At 36.5% G+C, this 24,779-nt stretch overlaps 1 protein-coding gene across 5 annotated transcripts in view; it reads right to left on the bottom strand.

Annotated features, from left to right (window-relative positions):
- Window positions 1-22,260, bottom strand: part of dtnbb (dystrobrevin, beta b) — a 53,380-nt gene extending 31,120 nt beyond the window's left edge. For 4 of the 5 annotated variants that reach the window (XM_063008044.1, XM_063008047.1, XM_063008043.1 and 1 more), the window contains exons 1-10: window positions 22,021-22,260; window positions 18,719-18,772; window positions 17,446-17,513; window positions 16,602-16,682; window positions 15,865-16,078; window positions 11,906-11,991; window positions 9,990-10,144; window positions 8,642-8,747; window positions 8,291-8,457; window positions 7,857-7,981 (exon numbers count right to left, since the gene is read on the bottom strand). In XM_063008044.1, the coding sequence (XP_062864114.1) occupies window positions 7,857-7,981; window positions 8,291-8,457; window positions 8,642-8,747; window positions 9,990-10,144; window positions 11,906-11,991; window positions 15,865-16,078; window positions 16,602-16,682; window positions 17,446-17,512 (1,001 nt within the window). In that variant the 5' untranslated portion in view covers window position 17,513; window positions 18,719-18,772; window positions 22,021-22,260. The remainder of the gene's footprint in view (window positions 1-7,856; window positions 7,982-8,290; window positions 8,458-8,641; window positions 8,748-9,989; window positions 10,145-11,905; window positions 11,992-15,864; window positions 16,079-16,601; window positions 16,683-17,445; window positions 17,514-18,718; window positions 18,773-22,020) is intronic. The other variant, XM_063008045.1, reaches the window with a different exon arrangement.
- Window positions 22,261-24,779: the final 2,519 nt, after the last annotated feature.

Below are 24,779 nucleotides of genomic sequence, written 5' to 3'. Positions count from 1 at the left end.
ATCAAACCCAGGACCTTCTTGCTGTGAGCCGACAGTGCTACCCACCGAGCCACCATGCCGCCCAGGTGGGGCCTATTTAAAATCACAAAGTTACAAGTTGGTTCTATTCATTTCCATTAACTTTCTATTATTTGTATAATATGTATAAAATATGTCATAAATAGAAATAGTTTTACCACATTATTAAAGAGGAATTAAATGTGTGTCTTTTAAGATGCTGCAATTACAATTCAAATCGCAAAAATCATCTTCAAAAATCATCTTGGGTATTTCAGCATACAAATGTGCCCTTGGGTTAGAGTGGATTTAGAGTGAAAATCATGCTCATTTCACTTGCATCCACTCTGGGGCTTAAAAGGATTGTGATGCTTACTGATTCCCTGATGAGACTCAGTAAATTATCATTGATCTCTCTGTACGTTCTATATTTAGCACAGGAACAGCTCATAATGTGCATAAACCACTGCAGAAGATGTGGCGTTGTTTGATAGTTTTAAAAATATTCTACCCTCAATAAAGATGTTTTTTAAATGACAGTCTAACATAAGCAAAAATTACTACTAAACAATCAGAGACTTTTAGAAGTGAACAAAACAACTACTCTTGAAAATGTGTTTAAGTTAATACATTTGCAGCCATTGTTTACCTATAATAAATATGACCATGTTTCAGGTTTTCAGAAGAATTAAAGTTGACATCAGAATTAAAGATTGTACAACAAGAAATAGTAACTAAACAATCAGGCACACCAAAATTAATTACACCATTGGAAGACCAACACATAAAGCTTGTTCATAAAGAACCAGTGACTCCATTTAGCAAAACCACAGTCAAAATAATAATAACAGTACTACTAGGGACAGGGGTAGCCTAGTGAGCATAGCTTTGGGTTATCAGTCAGTAGATTGCCAGTTCAAAACCAGGCTTTGTTATGCTGCCACTGTTGCCCTTGAGCAAGGCACTCAGCCCTGTCTGCTCCAAGGGTGCCGTACAATGGCTGACCCTGCGCTCTGACCCCGGCTTCCAAACAAGCTGGGATATGCAGAAAAAGAATTTTATTGTACTGTAAATCTGTATATGTACATATGACAAATAAAGGCATTATTCTTCCTCTTAAAATAAGGGTATGTAATAGTGAGGCAAGTAGCAGTATGTAAACCACTTCTCAACACGTGGGCTAAGACATCCACACATTTTGCAGTAGATGAGTGTAAAAATAATCTCATTGGAGATAAATGGTGGTGTTTTACCTACTTTCAAGAAGGGCTCTCACAAACAATCAACTATACAAAGGAAATGCACCACTCTGTTTCAAACATGCTATTCCTTCTACTTTAGATCTTTCTGGAGAAGGATTTATTTATACTGCAGCAATAAAACAACCTGACGCAGTCCTTAAAGCTTTGCAACAACTACTTGAAGACCAAAGAAGATCAGAGAGGGCTGATTTTCCTCCACAGCCACCAGACTTAAAAACCATCAAACATTTATAGGAGCAATAGAAGATAGACAAGACCAATCATTTAGTAACATCACAAAATGCTTTTCAAAATTATGCTGGGATAACACAGATCTAACAAAAATAATTTTTTGCACAAACCTGTAAAGTCCATGTCAGCTCGAGTGCATGGTGTCATTACAGCAAAAGGGTGACATACCAAACACAAAGAAACTCTAAAATTGTAATTGAAAATGTAAATTGTTCAAAGATTAAACTTTTAACTCAAATGCTACACTGCTCATGTACATTTTTATAGAAAGACATTGGATACCATTTGAGAAAAATAGCAAAATAGAGACCTTTGAACCCCAGTGTGTATACACCACAAACCTACACAACTGTTCAAACCTACGTTGGTGTATTTTGCCTTTCTGCTTTTCAAAATTACTGTTCCATTAAAGATAATATGTAGCTACCACATGGGGGTTGTGCAGACCCGGGAGAGTCTATGCAACTTTCTCTAGTTGTGTACCATGCCTAAGCAGAGCAAAGGTTTTTGAGAGAGAAAGTGAAAGAACAGCAGAATAAAGAGAAAAAAAAACACTAATAACATCTGAATGTTGACGCATGATAGCAATTCAAAGCACGCCCAATAAGTTTAGAACCTTCACAGTGTTTCATCACTAGCAGCTTTTAAATGGCATTTAAGCATGTAAAAGCACTCTGGCCGTAGACTCCCACAACAGGAGACCTCCTACCTGCATAGGGCTGTATTGTGTCAGTGAATACACTTTACTATAACTTTGTTTTGAATATAGGGGAACCATCATAGTCCTCTATGCCCTCAGAGGGGGCCGGCCTAAATAGATAAAGATAAAGAAAACGATAGAAAAAGAGCAAAAGATAGAGAATGAGCTGCTCCACTGGAAAAAGAATAGAACCAAGTGTTGATGTACCATAGCAATTCACAGCATGGCCAATGAGTTTAGAACTTTTCCAGATCCATCACAGTGTTTCATCACTACCAACTTTTAAATGGCATTTAAGCATGTAAAAGCACTCTGGCCATAACCTCCTACCCACCGGAGACCTCCTACCTGCATAGGGCTGTATTGTGTCAGTGAATACACTTTACTATAACTTTGTTTTGAATATAGGGGAAACATCATAGTCCTCTACACCATTAGAAAGGGCCTAAATAGATAAAGATAAAAGAAAATGACAGAAAATTATAAAACAAGAGAAAGAAATCCAGCATAAAGTAGCCACAAAAGACATAAAGTGCTGCTTTATTGGAAAAAGAATTGAACTGGGTGTTGATGTGCCATAGCAATTCACAGCATGCCCAATACATTTTATCACAACCAACTTTTAAATGGCATTTAATCATGTAAAAGCACTCTGGTGCATATGGCTGTATTGTGTCAGTGAATACACTTTACTATAACTTTGTTTTGAATATAAGGGAACCATCATAGTCCTCTATGCCCTCAGAGAGGGCCTAAATAGAGAAAGATAAAGAAAAAGAGACAGAAATCCAGCATAAAGTAGCCACAAAGGACATAAAGTGCTGCTCTATTGGAAAAGGAATAGAACCGGGTGTTGATGTGCCATAGAAATTCACAGCATGCCCAATACATTTAATCACAACCAAATTTTTGTAAAAGCACTCTGGCCATAACCCTCTACCCACAGGACACTTACCTGCATAGGGCTGTATTGTGTCAGTGAATCACTTTACTATAACTTTGTTTTAAACACAGGGGAACCATCATAGGCCTCTACGCCAGGGGTTTTCAACCTTTTTGGACATGCGCCCCCCTTCGTGTGCCAACCGTGAACTTGCGCCCCCCCTCCCCTTCATCAACCACTGCACAGAAATCATTGAGAAAGCTTCTGACAAGCTAAAAGAACGTAATTCATGTTGTGCACATTATATAATTTTGCTGATTGAAAATATTATTTTAAAAAGATAATACAGTCCGACCCCATCTGAGCCGATTCTATCAGCACATTATATAAATTCGTGGTTCACTTTGGTAAATCATAAGCGGTTCTTGCTTTTTGATGTAGATGAGAGCAGAAAACGTTACTTCACAGAGCATAGACAAAAGTTCATCAATTACTAAGTTGGTTAGTTCAGGATCATCTGCTCTGACTGACAGAAAACGTTTAGCTCCACAGACAGAACGACTCTGACTCTGTGGTAATATAACAGCGGTCGTTGCTTTTGAAACCGGTTATCTTCGCTGTGAGCCCTATTTTGAAGGTTTTTTTCAGACGGAACTGAATAACATTAAACGTGCGTGTGTGCGTGGTCAGTGAGACTAATCAAATATGTCTCCTGTGGGTGAAAAATGAATTGCTTTAGTTTTAGAAGTAAAAAAATCTCGTAATGCCACGCCCCCCGGTCGGGCACTCGCGCCCCCCCAGACAAGTACTGCACGCCCCACAGGTTGAAAACCCCTGCTCTACGCCCTCAGGGAGGGCCTAAAATATTCTAAAAATAATATTTAAAAAAGTGAGCAGTTCTAATATTATTTTATCTACTCATATTTTGACAGTCAACATTTACACAAATTCAAAGCTAGGCAAATAAATTCTTCATACTCGCCTATTCAATTTGTGTTGGAATGTAAAGAGTTAAATAAAAGAGGCTCCTTTGTCTCCCTATTAGAATTCTGCTGCTTCCGCTGTTGCTGAAAAGTATGTTGGTGATTGGTAGACCAGCTATATATTTACAGAGAGCCAAGCGATAGTGATTCAGTGAGAGACCATTTTCAAACAACAGTAATATCTTCTCTCTAAATTGGTTATTGTTAAGTTTATAACAAGATCCGCAGGTTGTGCCAGCTGATTTTTTCTGGCCAGCACTGACACTGCTTGTGTAATGTGAAGGTTTATTTGGGAAAATGCCCATTATTATGTGATGCTAATGTGTCTGTCGCTAATGGCTGCTTGGCTGTGTGTGCGCTGTTGGGTTGTGAAGGCTTATTATGAAATTTTGCTGTTTTTTTTATGATAGGAGAGTGTGACTGTCATGCATTTTAAATTCTAGCCCGTTGTCTTCATATTCCTCTCAAATACACAGTGTGATGAAGTAATTTTTTGTAGAAAGAATTTGCATGAGAATTTTGTTTAGGTGATAACCCTCTCTGCAGTGCTTTAGGAGAGAACAGTAAAATAGGCTGGGTGTTTATGGAACACCAGTTACCAGAATAATCAAGTTATGATAAGGTTGGGATAGAAAGGTGGAGACTGCCCGGTGGGTCAATTACATATTAATTCCTACGGTTTTACAATAGAATGTCCAACAAGCTCATGCTAAGGTGTCCAACCTAATTCTCATCACATCTTTAAAATTATGACATGACAGCTTCATTGTACATTTGCATTTTGTAATTAGTCTGCCACGGCATAGACTTTACACAATAACAGGATGTAACCAGTTCAGAGCAACAACACATCACTGTCATTTAAAAAATTCTCATCAAATTAGCATGGTAATGTTTTTTTCCACAGTATAATATAGTAAAAAATTAATATAGATAAAGAAATGCAACTTTCAATCTAAGTTTTATGTATATGTATCCAATATGCTTATTTATTTATTGATTTGTCAGTACATAAAAAAACTAGTTCCACGAGCAGCAGTCCGCATAATTTCAATTCCTGATATTTATAGTGCTGTCATGGTCCAATAGGCTATACATTTTATGCATATATCTATCCACCAAGCATGCATATATCTACCCTCCAATTACATTTTCATCTAGCTCCATACTGGCTATTCAACGTTTGCTCCCAATCTTAGAAATGAAATAGAGAACTAGACTGGACTATTACAAACGAGAAGCTAGTGCTATAATAGGAAAGCTGTATAAATATTAAATTAAGCAATACATTTCTTGGCTGCTTTGCAAAGGTTTGTCCAATATTCAGTGGGTTCAATTATCAAAAGAGATTTATGTAATGCCAAGATACTGAATCATAATTCTGAGAGTTACCTGCCTTACACATACACATGTAGTTCCTCGGACTTCATGGATTGGTTTTTGTTCAACAATTCCTTGTATGTGCCTTTCCAAACTATGTCCAATCAACTGACAATTACTTGTCTGGCCATAACAATGTTGGAGTGCCTCAGCAAAGGGTCTAAATACGTTTGTGAAGAATAAATTTAGATTTTTAATTGACTATTACTTTACAGTACTTTACAGTATGATACAAAATGCATTCAAATCCAGAATTATCAGTGCTGTACCTAAACATCTGCATAATAGTACTCATGAAAGGAAGAGTTTGCTAAAGATGAAGCTGTGATAGCATTCTTCAGTAGCAGTAGCAACAACAGTAGTGGTTTGACTCTGTGTGGTTGTTGTAGTTTTTGATATTTCTGTAGCCCTGTTCAAGTCTTAAGGCACTTCTTGGCTTATCTCTGCTATACCATAGCATTTGAAAAGGTTTTTAATTTTTTTGAACTCAAGATTTAAGATCTCATTGCACTTTTTCTTCTGATCACACACTGATTTGAGCTCGCACCTCATCAGCTGACCAAAAGCACTTCTCAATGATTCCCCCCCCCTTTTCTCCCCCTTTAGTGCATCCAATTGTTAAATTTTTGCATCGTACTTCCACTCTATCTATGCCAAACCCTGCCCTGCCCTGATCAAGGAGATCAAAGCTAACCCATATCCCCTCCGAAACATGGGCAGCAGCCGGATGCATTTTTGCCACCCACACATTGATGAGTGTTGTGCCACCTAGCGTTGCATGCGGAGAGACTCACCCTAAGGGCACTCTTCCTCATCTCTGTGCAGGCGCCTCTAATCAGCCAGCAGAAGTCGGAATCGCATTCTGACAGAGAGAGACCCACATCCGGTTCTTTGTCCCGCCCCCCAACTGAGCAACCGGCCAATCGTTGCTCATACAGCCACTCAGCCTCGAACCGGTAAGGCAGAGCTGGATTCGATACGATGTATTTAGAATCCAGCTCTGGTTGGAGCGTGTCTTTTTACCGCTGCACCACCTGAGCGGCCGCAATGATTATTTTTATTTACTTTTTTTTTGTAGGAGTCTAAATGTTTTAGGACTTCTGTGGCATTAGTCAAGCAAATAAAATCTATAGCGGCTGTGGTTTAAATATGCCGCTTGTATTGTCTCACTTCAGTGGTAATTTTGTATTATTCTATTTGACCAACGGACAGTTTAATAAATGTAGGATCATGGATTTAAAAGCATTCTAAAACACAGAGTACCCTCGCCCTGGAAAAGAAGTAGCTGTGTCCATGCTCCAAATGTACAGCAACAGGGAGTGGAGTCTCCCTCTAGTGGAAAGAGCAAACACTACAATTTACTTGCTCAGCCAGTCGTCAACAATTCCAGTATTGGAAAATTTAACCACATTTGTTTATGTTTTTTTTTTATATACTTCTATATATCCAATTTAAAATACACATACACAATGTCTTATAGTTACAAATATGAACAAAAAGCAGGTATTTATTAGCACAGACAGGAATATGTTTTAAAAAACAGTGACTTGAAAATGTATATGCAATTTAGACTCTGAAAGATCACAAGACTCTTGGATAAAACTGCTAGAAATGTAAAGCAAATCCATCATATGATATCCTAGGACCTGAAGGACCTGAAGTTCAGGTGACTCTACTCTACATTGCTGCACTCCACTGAGCAGCAATGCTTACCCATTTTTTCCGATTTGCAAACAAGACTTATCAAAGGAAACCTTACATACCTTATCACAAACATCATTCAAAGTATGCAGAATAACATCTAGATAAATTGTGGTTAAAGAAAAAAGGAACATTTGATAAAAAAGAACACCTTGTTTTGAGTTGTGTGGCAGTCAGTGACACTGGAAATACTGCACAAGTAGATAAAAATGGATATTTTTCTCTCCTGTATAACAGTCAGTTAGGAAACTGAAGCTAAAATAGGGCAATGATCCCAAACATACCACAAAATCTACTATGAATGTCTTAATGAAATGCAAATGAATTACCCTTCCACTCTGCTGTCTTCATAATCATTAAAAATATTTACATAAGCAGCAATATAATGTGCAATCCCACAATTCCTTGCACACAAGTTCAAATCCAAGGCACTTCTATCAACCTGACCAGGCTCCTTAAGGCCTGAGGGAGACACCAAGTGTGTGTGTGTGTGTATTTAAATTTTTATTCAGTTTAAAGTAATGGTGCATTAACATTGTTTCATGACAATTTATTAAACTAGTTCTCAACCACTGGCTATGGGACCATTAACATAAAAGTATAGGTCTGTCTGAATGAAGTAAATGAAACTTGCGTTTTCAGCTTTTCGACTGTTGCAGCTTAGGCACTAAAAAGGTTCAGACTCACAGGTCCAACATAAGGTATTCTGTGGTACTTACGTAGGGTGTGCCAGGTCCTGTGGTCTATCAGATGCCTCAGGAAACACAGGGTGAGGGGGCTCTCCTATGGGCACACAGCCCAGAGACTTACTGATAGCATGGCTCAGCTTCTTTGCTGGCGACTTCTGTAAAGTCACAGACACAAAAACAAATCTATACATCCTGAAGCTTAAAGAAAGAAATCTTTAAAAACAAAGAAAATCTAAGAAATACTGTATAGTGTATCCCTGGAAACACACCTCAGACAGGACGCCAATCAAATGATTTTTTTGTTTTACCACTGGTTTACCCTGGTCAGGGCCGTGGTGGGTCTGGTTACCCCGGAAACACTGGGTGCAATGTAATAACACACCCCGGACAAGACGCTAATTCAAATTTTGTTCAGATATCTTATACAGGATGTTGTGTGCATAGTTTCAGGGTGCTTTGCTTACCCACGAGGAGTGCTCCTTCATCTGGTGCTGGTTGCTATGGGGACCGTTGGCATGTCCGCGCCAGAAGCAATTCTGGCAAAGCTGATAGCCGTGGCACTGCTGGCATCGATAGCGAAAGCCCATCATGCTCTCACTCCGGCAGTATGAGCATTCAACAGGATGGAAGACTGAATTAAAATGAAAGGAGAGGTTTTAGGAATGATTCATGTTAAAGAACATATTGCTAATACTAATAATCACTTTTGTTCAGTGTGTGTTGTGCCTTATGTTCATGTGTGTAGCAATAACAACCAGCAGGCATGCAGTAAACAACAAGATCCCACGCACAAGACGAACAGTGTGATCACGTACCATTCTCTACATTGGCCAGTCGGTGCATGAGAGGTAGCCAAACGAGGCACTGCGGAGGAGGATCAGCCATCATAATGTCCAGAAAGGTGTTCAGCAATATCTTCTTCTGGCAAACAAGTTGAAAGTCAGTTGTAAGGTTATGCACCTCTCTATCTATCTATCTATCTATCTATCTATCTATCTATCTATCTATCTATCTATCTATCTATCTATCTATCTATCTATCTACCTACCTACCTACCTACCTACCTACCTATAAGTATAATATATAATATATTATGTTATTTCACCCTGTTCTTTAATGATCAGGACCCCCACAGGACCACCACAGAGCAGGTATTATTTGGGTGGTGGATCATTCTCAGCACTGCAGTGACAATGACATGGTGGTGGTGTGTTAGTGTGTGTTGTGCTGGTATGAGTGGATCAGACACAGCAGCGCTGCTGGAGTATTTTTTAATACCAAGTCGACTCACTGTCCACTCTATTAGACACTCCTACCTAGTTGGTCCACCTTGTAGATGTAAAGTCAGAGACGATCGCTCATCTATTGCTGCTGTTTGAGTTGGTCATCTTTGAGATCTTCATCAATGGTCACAGGACGCTGCCCAATGGGTGCTGTTGGCTGGATATATTTTTGGTTGGTGCACTATTCTCAGTCCAGCAGTGACAGTGAGGTTTTTAAAAACTCTATCAGCGCTGCTGTGTCTGATCCACTCATACCAGCACAACACACACTAACACACCACCACCATGTCAGTGTCACTGCAGTGCTGATAATGATCCACCACCCAAATAATACCTGCTCTGTAGTGGTCCTGGGAGAGTCCTGACCACTGAAGAAACAGATGGACCACAGTCAGTAATTGTAGAACTACAAAGTGCTTCTATATGGTAAGTGGAGCTGATAAAATAGACAGTGAGTGTAGAAACAACAAGGTTTTATTGTTATGGCTGATCGGTAAATATATATATATATATATATATATATATATGCACAGTGATGGTTTCCAGAATTTCAGGGCTTTGTGCAGGCCTCTGGAGTTGCTTTTCATCAAATTCAAGAAACACTTATTTGTTTATAAAGAATAAAATGTGTTATTACTTACAAGAAATCAATTATTTAAGATTTTGTACTTAAAAATAAGCAGTACTGTCATTTGCAGACTTAGTTAAGAGTTTTTGTCCATTTATACGTGTCATAGATTAATTAAGTAGCGTAGTTATATTTTTATTATAAATAAATATGAATATGAAACATACATTTTATAGTGTATTGTATTTAATAGTATAAGATTTTAAAAGTGTTAAGTATGAAGGTAAATAGAGGCTCTGGAACCTTGGTTACCTGTTGAGGGAAGCATGTTCTCACTGAGTGGTCTGTGTAGCCGAATGAAGGCCCCTCAAAGACGGCCGTAGGCAGCTTCAGAACCTCTCTCAGAAACTGGTCAAACTTCGCAAACACCATTGTGCCACTGGAGTCTGATATCTGAGAGAAAATATCTGAGGGAGACAGCAGAAGTTCATACCAGGTAAGGGTTGCTTTAGTTTACATTGACCAAACATATGAGGATACTGCGCCACCATGTGTTCAATAATGTAAATACATGTTTGTAGTGTAAGTACTGCTTTACATTTGATAAAAAAACAGAAATTAAGAGACAAATGTTGTTAATGTAGTTTGTGTTTATAGTATAAATCACTGGGTATACTATGAAGTGGATTTTGATTATGGTGTAAATTTGATTCTAAATGGATATAATCATCCACCTATTTACACTGTATAACCCATTACAAAGTTGTGTTTGGAAAAAAGAATTAAAAATCAAAAACTGAAATCTCTTATTTACAGAAGTATTCAAACTCTTTGCTATGGCACTCCTAAACTGTGGTTAGGTGCATCCTGTATGCTTTATTTATCCCTGTGATCTGTCTAGAAATCAATCCACTGCAATTTGAATTGGCTGGACACAGTTTAGAAAGACCCACATCTGGGTCTATAAGGACCAACAACTTACGCTGCATTGTCAAGACAAAAAAATTATCCGAAAAGTCCAAGCTGTTGTTTGTGGATCGTCACTATCAAATTGTAGCAAGGCATAGAACATGGCAAAAAGGCTTTGAGTGTTCCCAAGACCACCTTTGAAATTGTGAAATAGAAGAAGCTTGGCACAACTTTGAATGTACCTAGATTTTGCTGTCTGACCCAATGAGTCAAGCATGCAAGTGGTTCTTCGGTCAAGAGGGTAAGAAAGAAACACCATCCCCATAGGTAGCTGCATCATGCTATCACAATCAGCAACAGGAAGACGGATATGAATTGATGGACAAATTAATGCAGCCAAATACAGGAACATTCTTAATGAAAACCTCCTTTAAAGGTCTCTGGTTCAAGCCCCACTATGTCAGGTTACCCCTCTTTTGGGCCTCGAGGTAGGCCCTCAACCCTAAATTGCTTGCATTGTATTTGGTCACAATTGTAATTCATTTCAAATAATGCTGTAATTCTACTGTATTGTAATTGTACACAACAAGAACTCAAAGCATACAGCCAAAACAACAGTGGCTTTGGGGCAAATCTGTAAATGTCTTTGAGTGCAATATTTGTCACATGTCACTTCAGTATTTAAAAATGTATCTATTCTAATCTAATCTAATCTAATCTAATCTAATCTAATCTAATCTATCTAGAGTCCTCTAATAAAAGCCCAGACTTAAACCCCATCAAACCGCAGTGGAAAGACCTGAAGATTGCACACTTGCCATCCAATTTGGTGGAGCTTAAGAGGATCTGGAATAAAAAAATGGATAAGTAGCTCAAACCCTAGTGTGCAAAGCTTGTGAAGATGTATTCAAGAAAACTTGCAGCTATAATTGCTGCCAAAGGGGCTTCTACAAAGTATTAAATAAAGAGTCTGAACACTATTGTGAATAAGATTATATTAAATAGAGTGTCTGAACACGTTTGTGAATAAAATAGCATTAAATAAACTACATGCATTGTTTGGCGTTGCATAAAATGAATAGTATTAAGATTATTATATTATTATAGTAGTAAGAAACACAAGAGGGCAGCAAAGTGCTACTAAAGAGCTGGTCCTGATCCTGAATTACTACTCTGGCATCAACAAAATAAATGAAATCTGGAAATGTTAAAAAGATATGTTAAATAAATAATATATATAATACAATCAAAAAGCAAACACTTTATAACTATGCCATCACTGTTATCAAAGAAATTAAATGTATAAATACAGTACTTACAGCGTAATTTGTCGACTATTTTCCCGCCACACATAGTTGCTAGCATTGACTTCATCGCAAAAACAGTAAGTTTACCATGTCCTTCACTGCAACACACACACACACACGCGCGTAAAAGTACTGACAAAACAATGGTCTCACAAGGCCAGCCATAATCTTTATAGAGATTAAAAGTCTGGGAAAAGATAGGCTATATTTTTAACGCCAGGCTATAAACAGTGCAAAAACAAGCACAGCTACGGTCAAAGTATGTCTATAACCAGGCCCTGTTTAAAGTCAGAGGTGTTTTGCTGCATACAGGTACAGACATTATGGTTAATTGGTAAAAACTAAAACACTTTACTCTTTTTGTATACTTGTAGGAAAATAAATCAACAAGCACTTTTTGCCCTTAAAATACTAAAAATGCATCAGTACGTTCAAATGTGTTTGTAATTTCCATATTTACACTTCATAAAGTGCACCACTGGTTAACTTGTATCATTCAGAATCCTGAGTTTTCCTCTTATAAGTATGACTTTTTGTATGTGTGCATTTTTTGTATTTTCCAGTTAATTAAACCAATGAAATGCAGTCATGAACTGTATAGAACCTCAAACGTAATGTGAATGTTTAGATGTTTAGTAGAACATAGATCTACTATTTAATTCCGCTTTGAAACATTTTCTGCATCTTATGCATGTTTGCATCTTAACAACTCTTCATATTTTAATGATCGCAGCTGCCAATGTTTTTGCATATGTGTACATCCCCTGTACGTTCTCAATTTTAAGTAGCTTAGACACAGTGTCTTTATTTACTTTTACATTCTGTTTCTTTGTAAAACCTAACAAAATAAATCCTTTTTTAAACAGTTCTTTACTGCATTATTTACATTAGGCTTCACACTTAACTGCCACTTTGTCATTTTATTTTTTCTTCTATTCAATATGACAGGTTATGACAAGTAGGCATTGTTTACACAGCAGCTACAAGCGATTTTCTAAATTAATCATAAACTGTCTACACTACTTGTAGTGCACCATATTATGTACTATGGTAGGGTGTGACTTGGAATGTAATGCTTTTTAGCATCACTTTTAAAATTCTAAGATAGACTTTTAAATTCAAACTGAGTATGCTCCTGAGAGTATGAGACTGAGACTTTGTTTCCACACACCTTAAAGCCAAAATCCCACATGTTTTCCCACACTCATCTAGTTTTTAGTTAAAGTATGTCCCCACAACGACAATTATTAAATTTAAGAATCCTCACAACTGAAAAACTTATCAATAATTTGTTGAGGCTTAATCTATGCCCTGAATAAAAAATATCTAAAAGAGCATGTCCTGTGACAGTAAACAGTGTAAATTGGTGTGTTTTACACAGTTAGCAGAATAAAAGACCATCCGAAATGCAGACAATGAAAGTGGAATGTGAAAGAGCTGCACTGAATACTGAGCAGTTCAAAAGTCTATCCAAAGATCCTCTAACAATAACTCTGTCTCCTAAGCTAGTCTCCACAGTACTCAAACATTCACACCTAGAATTAGGCGACATTTATAGAGATCTCTCCATCTCAAACACTAAATCTGCTCCTTTAAACAACAGTCTTTAGTACTTAGATCAGACTTTGCAGCATGACATTAGCATGACATTAGCATCAGCTCCGGGTGCCCTAAACAGTACGACCAAGACCAATAAAAATGGACCATGCTGGCTTTTGCTGATTTAAAACGAAGAATTAAAACAGCACTGTGAAGCTTTAGAAAAATGTACTGCACTTAATTTGGAACCTGGAAGCCTACACACTCACTAACACTATAAATATTTTAATAGGCTTAGTTTTAAAAAGAGTAGTTAGCTACACAAAAGGTAAAAAGAAATCAGATGACAATAAATTACTAATTCACACTCTACAGTGGCTTATAATCTAGGACAACCCAATCAAGATTCGTTTAAAAATGCATGAGGTCACATCTTTGTCCGAGTAATTAGAACATAAACGAAAAATAAAATTGGAGTTGTCTATTTACTTCCAGACCAAACCTTCTGTTCATATGTACAAAAAGCTTTACCTCTAGTTACAGTTTATATGTATTTATGTATGAATGTATTTATTTATTTGTCTTTGCCATTTTTCCCTTTCATCTTTTTTGCATTTTTACCCTTTCCTTTCAATTTTGGATATATCCTTTACTCTCAGCACTCTCATGACCCCTGCAGCCTGGCACACACCTTTGCTAACATGTGTAAAGCTGCTTCTTAACACCAGCCAGTGAAAATTCTAAGACAGTGTCCAACACATGCCGAGGGTCACACTTTGCTCTATGCATTTCTTTAGCATCCAGGCTGGCACCTCGATTAGGCAGTAGGATAGCTGTTGCAGCATTAGTTAATAATTCCCTAGTCAGCTGTTTCTTCCTCAGACACAGCCAATTGTCTGTTAAGAGTTTGATCAGGCTGATTGTTCCTCAGAGACAACAGTATTATTTTCTTTTGGTAGCAATTTAGAAAGGGAGTCTGCAATGTTTAGGAGAGCTCTCTCACAAGGCTATTTGGGGATTGTAATTGACAGGAGGGAGGTAAATAAACCAGTTCTGACAATGGAATTGTTTTTAGACTTACAAAGTAATGTGTATATTGTTTTATATGTTGTGTTTTAGATAACCAAGCTTAAAGATCTGGGCTTAATAACCAAGCCTGAAAAAACTGTAAATAATAATACATTCTTTATGAGAATTAAGTGTTGAGAATTTATGAGAATTAACTGGTTAAACAAAGTACCTTATTTTCTTTGACCTTCTTTGAACAGCTATACTGCAGGTACTGTTTTTTTTGCAGGGGTATTGTATTGTATGTTTGTATTTTACTTGATATAAAGTCAGCATTAATCTAAAAATCACCTACACTTACATTAATTTTTCCATGAATTTTCATATTTATATATTTCTGGTCTATTTATATGTATCCTGAATTTTGCACACTGTTGAAAATATTTGTTTACATGTATGTTACACATATTCTGAACCAACCATATAAGGGGTAACATTTAATGTTAATTTAGCCAAACAATGAGACACTTGTGTGTACTGTCAGGTGAAGGTTTAAAATAAAAATAGTTTAAAGTACAAAAAGTTTGAGTTTAATAATCAACATATTGACATTATGTTGCCTTGTTAGCAGAGTTTTCAGCTGCTCTATTTTTTAACAGGTCGTAAATAAAAATGTACTTCTAATGTTTTCTAGATTAGGAGGTGAATTCAAAAAAAGTCTACTTTTAGTTATTTGACATGTTCATTTAACCTGTGTATAACCAGAATATTCATGAAAATGCATTATGGAAGTCATTCTGATACAAAGCCCAGCGCTCTATGTATTCTATTAGCAAGACAGATTCCCCTGTCAGCCTCCCACAGACATGGCCAACTGTAAGCCACCAATATAACTTTCTAATGGTGGCTATTAAGAAAGGGAGTCTGGGACTTTTATATTTAAGAGCAGTAGAAAATAAATAGGTAATGGTTTAAATAGGTGATACGATAACTCTTTAGGACTTGTGACTGGAAGGAGGGAGGCAACTGTATTTTCAGAACTGTATTTTCAGACTTAAATGTTGTATTGAAACAATGTAAAGAGATTGAAAGGAACCAACAAAATTTAGTAAGCAGTTACCTTCCCAAAGGTGATATGAGTAAATGAAAAAATGAAAAATAAACAATGATTTATTATTTATGTTGTTTTACTCAAGTTTCCTTTAAAATTGTGCAACAGAGGCCATCTGAAAGAGAAATAATATTTTATACCACTTTATAATTATATTTTTGGTATCTGGTATGCTCTCTTTTTCACTAATTAGGGTGCATCGATACACCAGATAGTTAAAATGATAGTTAAAATAAAGCCCAAACTCATGTTCCAGCATACACCACCTAAGTTACCACAGGAAATATCTGTGCTGCAAATTGCCAACTCGCACCTGTCGTAGGTTGCCACCATGAAGTTAAGCAGCAGGCCAATCGACTGCTCTACATTAATCTGGTGGGTGGTAGGCAGGCGCTTGTTCAGCTGGTAGAAGATCGAGGAAAGGATGGTCTCCAGCCGTGACACATTAATCTCAGCATTGTGGTCCAGTGTACTGAGCCCATTGTCACGAAACGCTTCGATCATGTTCCACACGTCCACCAGGTGAACTGTCAGAGGAGAAAAACAGAGATAAGCTGATGAGAAAATGTGTTCTAAGATTTATTCAATGTGTATGTTAGAAAGAAAACATTTTTGTATTGTAGCTGTAATGTGATCAAAACTTCCAAGAAATAGCCATGACTCATGCAAGTAATCTTTTTCTCTTCTTTTTACACTGTCCAAATTTGGTTATATTCAATTCCTAGTGACTTTTGCACCCTCTACCACTTGTACAACACCCTTAATGGTCAAGGACAGCTATAGGCTAACACACATTCACTTTGACAGGTCTTACCAAGAGCCCATGTATGGAGGATCACACTATTATCTCTGTCTGTATTACTCCAATACGCAAGCCTGCATCTTGACCTGACCCTCCCTTTTATAAAGCCAACTTGTTCTGTTCGGCACCCGACCAGTGACAAGTTGTACTGCTGCACCCGAGCACCCAAATAATCTTATTAAACAAAAATAATTCCAGCTAAGCAAGTGGCAAGAGCATACAGCATGTAAAATGAAAACAGGACTTACGATTGCATCTTTTCTGAACAAATCTTAGCTTGCACGCTGTTCTGTATGTTGACAGACGAATGACATCGAAGTTTTGTGCTCCTGGTAACAATAAGATCAGTTATTAGTTATAAAGCAAGACGTAGCAAGTAAAAATTATCAAATGGACAAAGAAAAGTAGGAGAAATTAGTTATTTGGCCACAATAACCAGAAGAGAAGCTAAATTATTCAAACACTACAACACCATACCTACTGCCATGCACGATGGTGGTTTAAAACTTGTCTTGAAATTGTCTTGACTAAATTAGGCTACCCTATTGAAAATATATGGACTGTACTGAAATGTTACGTCTGTCACAGTTTGGTTTGGTTAAACTATAGCCAACTAGAGTGGCCAAAGATACAACCATAAGGTTATTGATAGCTGTGAAAGGCAGCACACGGAGAGCTACCATCCTCATTTACGGCATACTCTCTCCTCCATTCGACTTTCCATCCCTCAAACATGGCCAGTTGTGTTTGTGTGGATGCCCAGCCATGTCAGTGGCTCTGCTGAGTTGTGCTAGCATGTCAGACCGTAGCACCATTCTAGTGCCCTTTTTATGTTGTAATAATACATTATGGCATAACTAACCTCAGTGTGGTAGCTATTGTTAAATTTTGACTACGTTACATGTGGTTTCTTTAGTAGATTTATTTCGTCTGACAATCATCAAATACAATAATAAAATGATGTATTTTCAAATTAAGCTAAATGAATGTAGCTAGCATTTGCACTTTCCTAATTCAATAACAATGTATTTTACTTATGTGTTTTGACCATGTGTACAAGGATAAAGGATTGTAGACTTTGTGTTAACTCACTCATTTCCATGAAGAGCTGTCTCTTCTCCACTGTGGTCTTGCTGCTTTTGCTGGCCTCCTCAATCATTCTGAACAAAGCAAACACAGAGCCACTTACTAACAACACAAGTAGTCACTGTGTTCAACCTTCTCGCCACATGTGGACAGAGTGGATATGTACGTATAAACAATCATAAATGTGATGAAAATTTAAAAAGTACTACAAGTAATAACAAAATGCTGCAAAGGGGTTTCTACAGAGTACTGAATAGAGAATCTAAATGCTTTTGTTTAAGAACCAGGCACATGTCTAACTATGCCTTTAATGCATATGAGCTCACATTCCCTTTAAATTTTGTACAGTCACTCTGATTGAGAATGGAAACAGGAATGCTATCCCTTTCTCCCACAAAACAGTTAAGAACTCCTGACAGGTGATGGTTGTGGCATTGTTATGTCACAACGTCGAGCAACATGGGAAACAAGTTCTGTTACACTTTTCAAGAGTCAGAAATATTTGTGTTCAAAGAACTTTTGAATCGTTTGCCTTCATTATGTTTTTATAAATATTTGGGGATGATGATGTACTTATAAGGAAGCAGTGGTTGGGGGAGGACCAGTAAAAATACTTAAACCAGTGTTATCTGGCCATTTAATCTGGCAGTTGTCAGTATTCTTTCAACCAATTAAAGCAGTGCAAACAAAATGTACATTGTGCATTTTACTGCACTTTGTTGTTTCTGTGTTTTCACCTTTTACTAAAAAAAAGATGGTCATATACTGTATAATCCAATACCAAAATCACCAAAAAAGCATGTTTAACATTGTCCATTTAAGTGAGCTTTTCAGTGCCATGGGCTTAGAGGTTGGTATGCACAAAGTAATAAGTGTGGTTTAAGTAGTCTTATTAATGTAAGCACAGAGAAGTTACCCACTGTAGACAATCATAGTTGATCAAGCAAATATAAAGCCTTGCTACAAAGTTAAATAATCTTATAGAACTATTTACACCATTAAATTATTAATCTAAATAGAATGAATGAATGAATGACTCCTTTTTTTGTCTATTTATTAAATTTGCCACAGTTTTTATTCCTGATGCCCTTCCTGATGCAAACTTATTTAAACCTAATTATCCAGGTTTGGGACTGGCACAGGGTGCACTGATATGTGTCCTTCCAGTGGCTAGGTTTATATTTATATTTCTGTCCTGTAGATTTTCAGGATGTTTTAGAACTATTAGAATATTCCTGTAGAAATAAAAAAAAATAAAAGTAAATAGAATGGCACTCACCTGTCGGTTGGGCTGAAACTCACTCAGCTAAAGGGAGGCGAATTGAAGAAATACCTGTTAATAGAAAAAAAGTTTAGGTTTAACCTCACAAACATGAACAAAAAGCACAATCAGTGTGTAAAGGCCAGACGCTGTGGACTGGCATGAAAAATAGCTTTTGAATAAAGCCTCAATACTTGTATGGTCCAAATAAGAACAAGCTAGACTATATGACAATATGATTTAGTGATTCATTTGTCCTGATACACTTTTTTTTGCATATTACTAGACTTTGGAAGCTGAGTATTTGAAGGAAGAGAGAACCCCTTAAAATGATTGCAGGATAAACATCAGAAACTACAGTTACAAAACGCAATGAACTAAAAAGCAAATATATTTTATTACAACTACACAAACTCCTCTGTTAAAAAGAAAAAGAAAATTCAAATCTAATATTGTACAGGTTCATTTAAACAAATCAGAACCTCAATTTGTTCAAATGACAAACTCTTTGGTAAAATATGATAGCGAAAGCATCATGATTTGGGGCAAATGGTACTGGGACATTACACATTACAACGAAATATGAATGGAGCAGTATACTGAGATAAATTAAAAGAAGAATTTTGTTTTAACTAGACAGCAGCACCAAACATAAAGACAAAATAACTTAAGAATGTCTTTTTTTATGAAGGTGAAGGTGTTTGCATGCCCAAGCTAGTCTCAGGACTCAAATTCTATTGAAGATTATCAAATAGTGAAGCAATCAGAATGACCCTCATAGGGGGAATTAAAAACAAGCTGCACCGAGGCATGGGTCAACATCAAACCCCAACACAGCAAAAACGTTCTTACTGTAGAGATCTCTAAGCTCTAACAGCTTTGCAATGAAGTGCTTGTGTTATTCATTTGTAGTGTCTGAATACTTTTCTTTTCAAAATTTGTTTAGGCTTATCAATACACATGTTGTGTATTTTTATAAGTCCAAAGGCATCCTGTGAGTTCATTTAAAAAGGCTATATGCACTGGAGATGTAATAAAAACAAAAGCAAAACAAAAACTGTAGCTTAGCAGTGACACAAAGTACTATTTACTTTTACCTTATCTACAGAGAATTCTTTTAATGCTTCTAAACTTCATACCTTTTAGCTGATGTGGTGATGTATTAGCTTTAGGAGGTAGCATTCATTGTTATGACACAATAATAATAATAATAATAATAATAATAATAATAATAATAATAAGATGATGATGATAATATAATGATGAAGGAAAAAAAAAAAAAATTGTGTTGTGTGTTGCACAATATAACACAACACAATTATAATATTATTATGTTGTGGTGGTATATTATTAAAAATATGATAAAAGCATACATATATTTTTATTATTATTGTGTTTGTTGTAAATTAATTAATATTAAGGTTAAATAACAAATGAATATTTGTAAATTAAAATATATTAATGCTAATGTTAAATTATAAAATAAGTATTATTGCTTTTGTTTATAACAAGAAGATGATGATAATCATAATAAGAAGAAGAAGAAAATGAAGAAGAAGAACATGATGATGATGAAGAAAAATAAAAAAGAAGAATATTGTGTTGTGTGTGGCACAATATAACATAACACAATTATAATATTATTATGTTGTGGTGGTATATTATTAAAATATGACAAAAGTATACATACAATTTTTATTATTATTGTATTTGTTGCAAATGAATGAATATTAAGGTCAATTAACAAATTAATATTTGTTAATTCAAAAATATATTAAAGCTAATGTAAATAAATAAATTATTATTGTTTTTGTCAATAACAACATTTACATTTTGGACATTTAGCAGACTCTTTTTATTCTAAGCGACTTACAGTACTGTGACAGTACATTGTCTAAGCAATTGAGGGTTAAGGGCCCAACAGTGGCAATCTGGCAGTGGTGGGGCTTGAACCAGCGACCTTTTGATTTCTAGTCCAGGCTACAACTGCCTACAAGAAAATAATAATAATAATAATAATAATAATAATAATAATAATAATAATAATAATGTAGTTGTAGCCTAGCAATTAAGGTACTGGACTAGTAGTCAGAAGGTCGCTGGTTCAAGCCCCACCTCTGCCAGGTTGTCACTGTTGGGCCCTTAAGCAAGGCACTTAAACCTCAATTGCTTAGACAATATACTGTCACGGTACTGTAAGTCGCTTTCAATAAAAGTGTCTGCTAAATAACAAAAAAATTAATTTAATAATAAAAATATTTATTAAAATAAGAATGATAATAATACTAATAAGAAAAAGAATGTTGTTGATATAAAAAAGATGTATTTATTATTTTATATTATACATTTAGCAGACTCTTTTTATTCAAAGCGACTGTGACAGTACATTGTCTAAGCAATTGAGGGTTAAGGGCCTTGCTCAAGGACCCAACAGTGGTATCTGGCAGTGGTCGGGGCTTGAACCAGCAACCCTTTGATTTCTAGTCCAGTACCTTAACCGCTAGGCAACCGCCTACAAGAAGATTGATGATGACGATGATAATAATAATTACTATTATAATTATAATGAAAATTAAAATAAGAATGATAATGATAATAATACTAATAAGAAAAAGAATGTTGTCGATATAAAAAAGATGTATTTATTATTTGATATTATTTTTTACATTGAAGAGCAGCAGAGTGGTGCTGTGTTCATTGAACAGAATATTGTGAGTTCTGAGCGAATAGGAGCGCAGCTTCATACCATTATGTCATACGCATCGTTTGCTGAGTGTGAATTACACACTGAGATCATTACCGCATAACGACTACTGCCTTCCAATAATTCACTGCGCTCTCATAACCTGATGTGTTTTTTTTCTACCGGACCCTGCAGTAGAAATGCTAAACACGGTAAAAATAAAAAAACAGACCTTTTTAAAGAGAAAAAGCGAAATAACCGCACCTCTGCTCCTCTCCTCAGCAATGACATCGCGCTTTGACGTGAACCAACGTGAGCACTCGGCCAGATTGTGGCTGAGGAGAGACTGATCCCACTATAACCATCAAAACCTATTCAGTATCAAGAATAACATCCTAAATATCACATTATTACACCCGGGCACAATAAAAGCAGCTATTAAACACATCAGCTTGCAAGTGTCACAAATCAAATAGTCTATTTTGCCTTGCCTGATCGATCACACCTATATAGGCTTAATATAATAAAGAAAAATTTATTGTTTTTTTTTTTAATAACACGTTAAGCAAACCAATCTGTAATTAAAGCTCTTTGCTCTGGCCTGTCAGACCAAACAATCGTTAGCTAATGATCTTACCAGCAGGAAATCACGCAGGTTGCGCTACCATCATCAGCATCAGAGGAGAGGAATAAACGCTCTCGGCTTCAGGAGATAAAAATCCAGCCCTGACATGTCACAGCCTCCCGTCCGCCTGAAACACTGCTCGATCAGAACCCTGTCTTACTGGTATTTCAGCTGCCGAATCCTCTCCTTCATCACGTTTCTGTCGTGGTTACTGTTCCGTTTGATTCTGTGTTAACCAACTGCAGTCAGAAGCCACTGTGTGTGTGTGTGTGTGTGCGAGTGATAGAGGAACAGCAGCCTGTCATGTGTTACATTCACCACTAGAGGCCGCCACATACTCTATAAGGACACTTTCCAAATCATGTCTCTGAGTACTTTCAAATACAGTTTGTTTATTTGTTTATTAGAATTTTAACGTCATGTTTTGCACTTTGGTTACATTCATGACAGGAACGGTAGTTATTATTACACAAGGCTTTTTTAGTTCTGGACAACTTAGTATCTCCAATTCACCTCACTTGCATGTCTTTGGACTGTGGGAGGAAACCGGAGCACCCGGAGGACACCCACGCAGACACGGGGAGAACATGCAAACTCCACACAGAAAGGACCCGGACCGCCCCGCCTGGGGATCGAAGCCAGGACCTTCTTGCTGTGAGGCCACAGTGCTACCCACTTAACCACCGTGCCACCCTTCAAATACAGTAGACCCTAGACGTACGAATTTAATTGGTTCTGAAGGGCTGTTCTTAAGTCAAAATGTTCGTTAGTTAAACCTATTTTCCCCATAAGAAATAATGTAAATAGAATTAACCCGTGCCAGACCTCCCAAACCCCCCCTTACCTAACCTTTCTAATGTCTTAAAAGGTCTTTTTTATTATAAATACAAGTATATTTTCCCTTAAATCTTAAATTGTAGAATAGATAATACTGTAATAAATAATAATAAACAACAATACACAGTAGTACTGTACATTAAAACACACACACATCACATTTCAGTACAGTACGTGTGCTGTACCATACACCGTAATACATTTCCTTCTGTTTTTTATAAAATGTATCTACCAAAAACAACAATAACTCTCATATTTCTCTATTATTTCCTTCTTTATTTCAATAGTGTTGTATTTTGTAGGTGTAATTGTACGAAAGAAAGAATACTTTACGATTTCCTTCTTCTCTCTCACTAACTGTCCCCTCTGTCTGATACACAGTGACAGATACTGGCAGGAGTAATTATACAACAACAAATAGTAATTGATTTGTTCATTTTCTCACCACTATGCTTTTTCTGCCCATTCTTTTGGAACTTTTTAATATTGAATTTTACAAAATATAAAGAAAACACAGAAAAAACGCTGTCCGCTGTCCGAATGTTCGCTCACTGTATATATATATATACGTATATATATATATATATAGAGAGAGAGAGAGAGAGAGAGAGAGACGGTCGGAGTTACCTTGTTCGTGATGTCACATGTTTCGTGAATTTCGGTTCGTAATCTGAAATTTGTTCGTACGTTAAGTTGAAAAAGATCGCTCGTAACCCGAAATGTTTGTATGGTAAACCGTTCGTAACTCAAGGGTCTACTGTACTAGCCATTAGCTGAAGTGTACCCTGTTCATGTTTGTTAGGTGTAAAAATAAAATATTACCAATTTTTGTTTATAAAAAAAACAAGGGAATTGTTTTTTTGACTAGCATATATAACTAAAATAACCTATATTAACATCTTTGAAATTAACATAGGGGCAATTTTGGCTCACTGCTTCATTCAGATTATACATTTTACTTTAACTTATCACTCACTTCATAGTCTTTTTTAGTACTGCTCATGTCCAGTATTCCAGTCCTTACTCTTCCCTGTTTCAGCTTTTCTGCTGACTCTTCCTCACATTGAATACAATAATTGTGCTAGTTGTGCATTAACTATAATTCTCTTGCCTTATTTTTTAAGTTGGACAAATGATGACTGAGTATATTGAAAGAGAATGAGATAAGATGAATGTAATTATTATTAAGCTATGTCCAAGGCAAATAAACAGATACAATGAAAAGCTACAAAGGGTTGATCTATATATCGATATATATATATTCAGCAGATATAAGATATAACTGTGTAAGCACATTAGGTAATAAGTATCTAAAACGTTTTGCCTCAACATAAGAGTGATCTGGCTGTTCATTTTAAAGATCTTTTTAAGCTAGTAGTGTGCGTCAATTGGAAACCTCTGCTGCTCAGTCAGTCTATTTTTCTCATTAATAATGCCTAATTCGCGTTGCTGGCGATTTTGATTGCACGGTAAAAATCAAGAATATTTCCAGGGACAGGTTCCCAAAATTGGGGAAACGTCTGGTCACCCCAGTAAGGATGTGGTGGAAGACACTTCGGATTCTTTATGGTCCTTTCCACACCCAGGTTTGTACCCTGAACAGTTCTGAATTTGTCTGGGGAAGGGTGTCATCACTGCAGGGTTATCTTCACACAAAGGAACAGTTCATCTGAACTCTGGCTTGATTTCACAACTCCAACATTATGTCTAATGTACAGGGAAAAGTCCAATTTCATTTAATGAGCGCAACACTGACAGGAATACCCTGAACAGGGAGCCAATCCATTGCAGGGCTTCGACCATCCCAACTTTTTGCACACTTTGGGTTGTGGATTTAATTTTGAAATAATTTAAATGCAATTAAATCAAAACTTACTCACCCAAAATGAAGTGGACCCATGTTTCTTCAGTCAAAAATGTATTTTAATAACAAA

Source organism: Trichomycterus rosablanca, chromosome 13, assembly GCF_030014385.1.
Source record: "Trichomycterus rosablanca isolate fTriRos1 chromosome 13, fTriRos1.hap1, whole genome shotgun sequence".
In the NCBI taxonomy this organism is placed as follows: domain Eukaryota; kingdom Metazoa; phylum Chordata; class Actinopteri; order Siluriformes; family Trichomycteridae; genus Trichomycterus; species Trichomycterus rosablanca.
The sequence above is the reverse complement of the archived record's forward strand: the minus strand, read 5'-3'. Positions and strand labels throughout refer to the sequence as shown.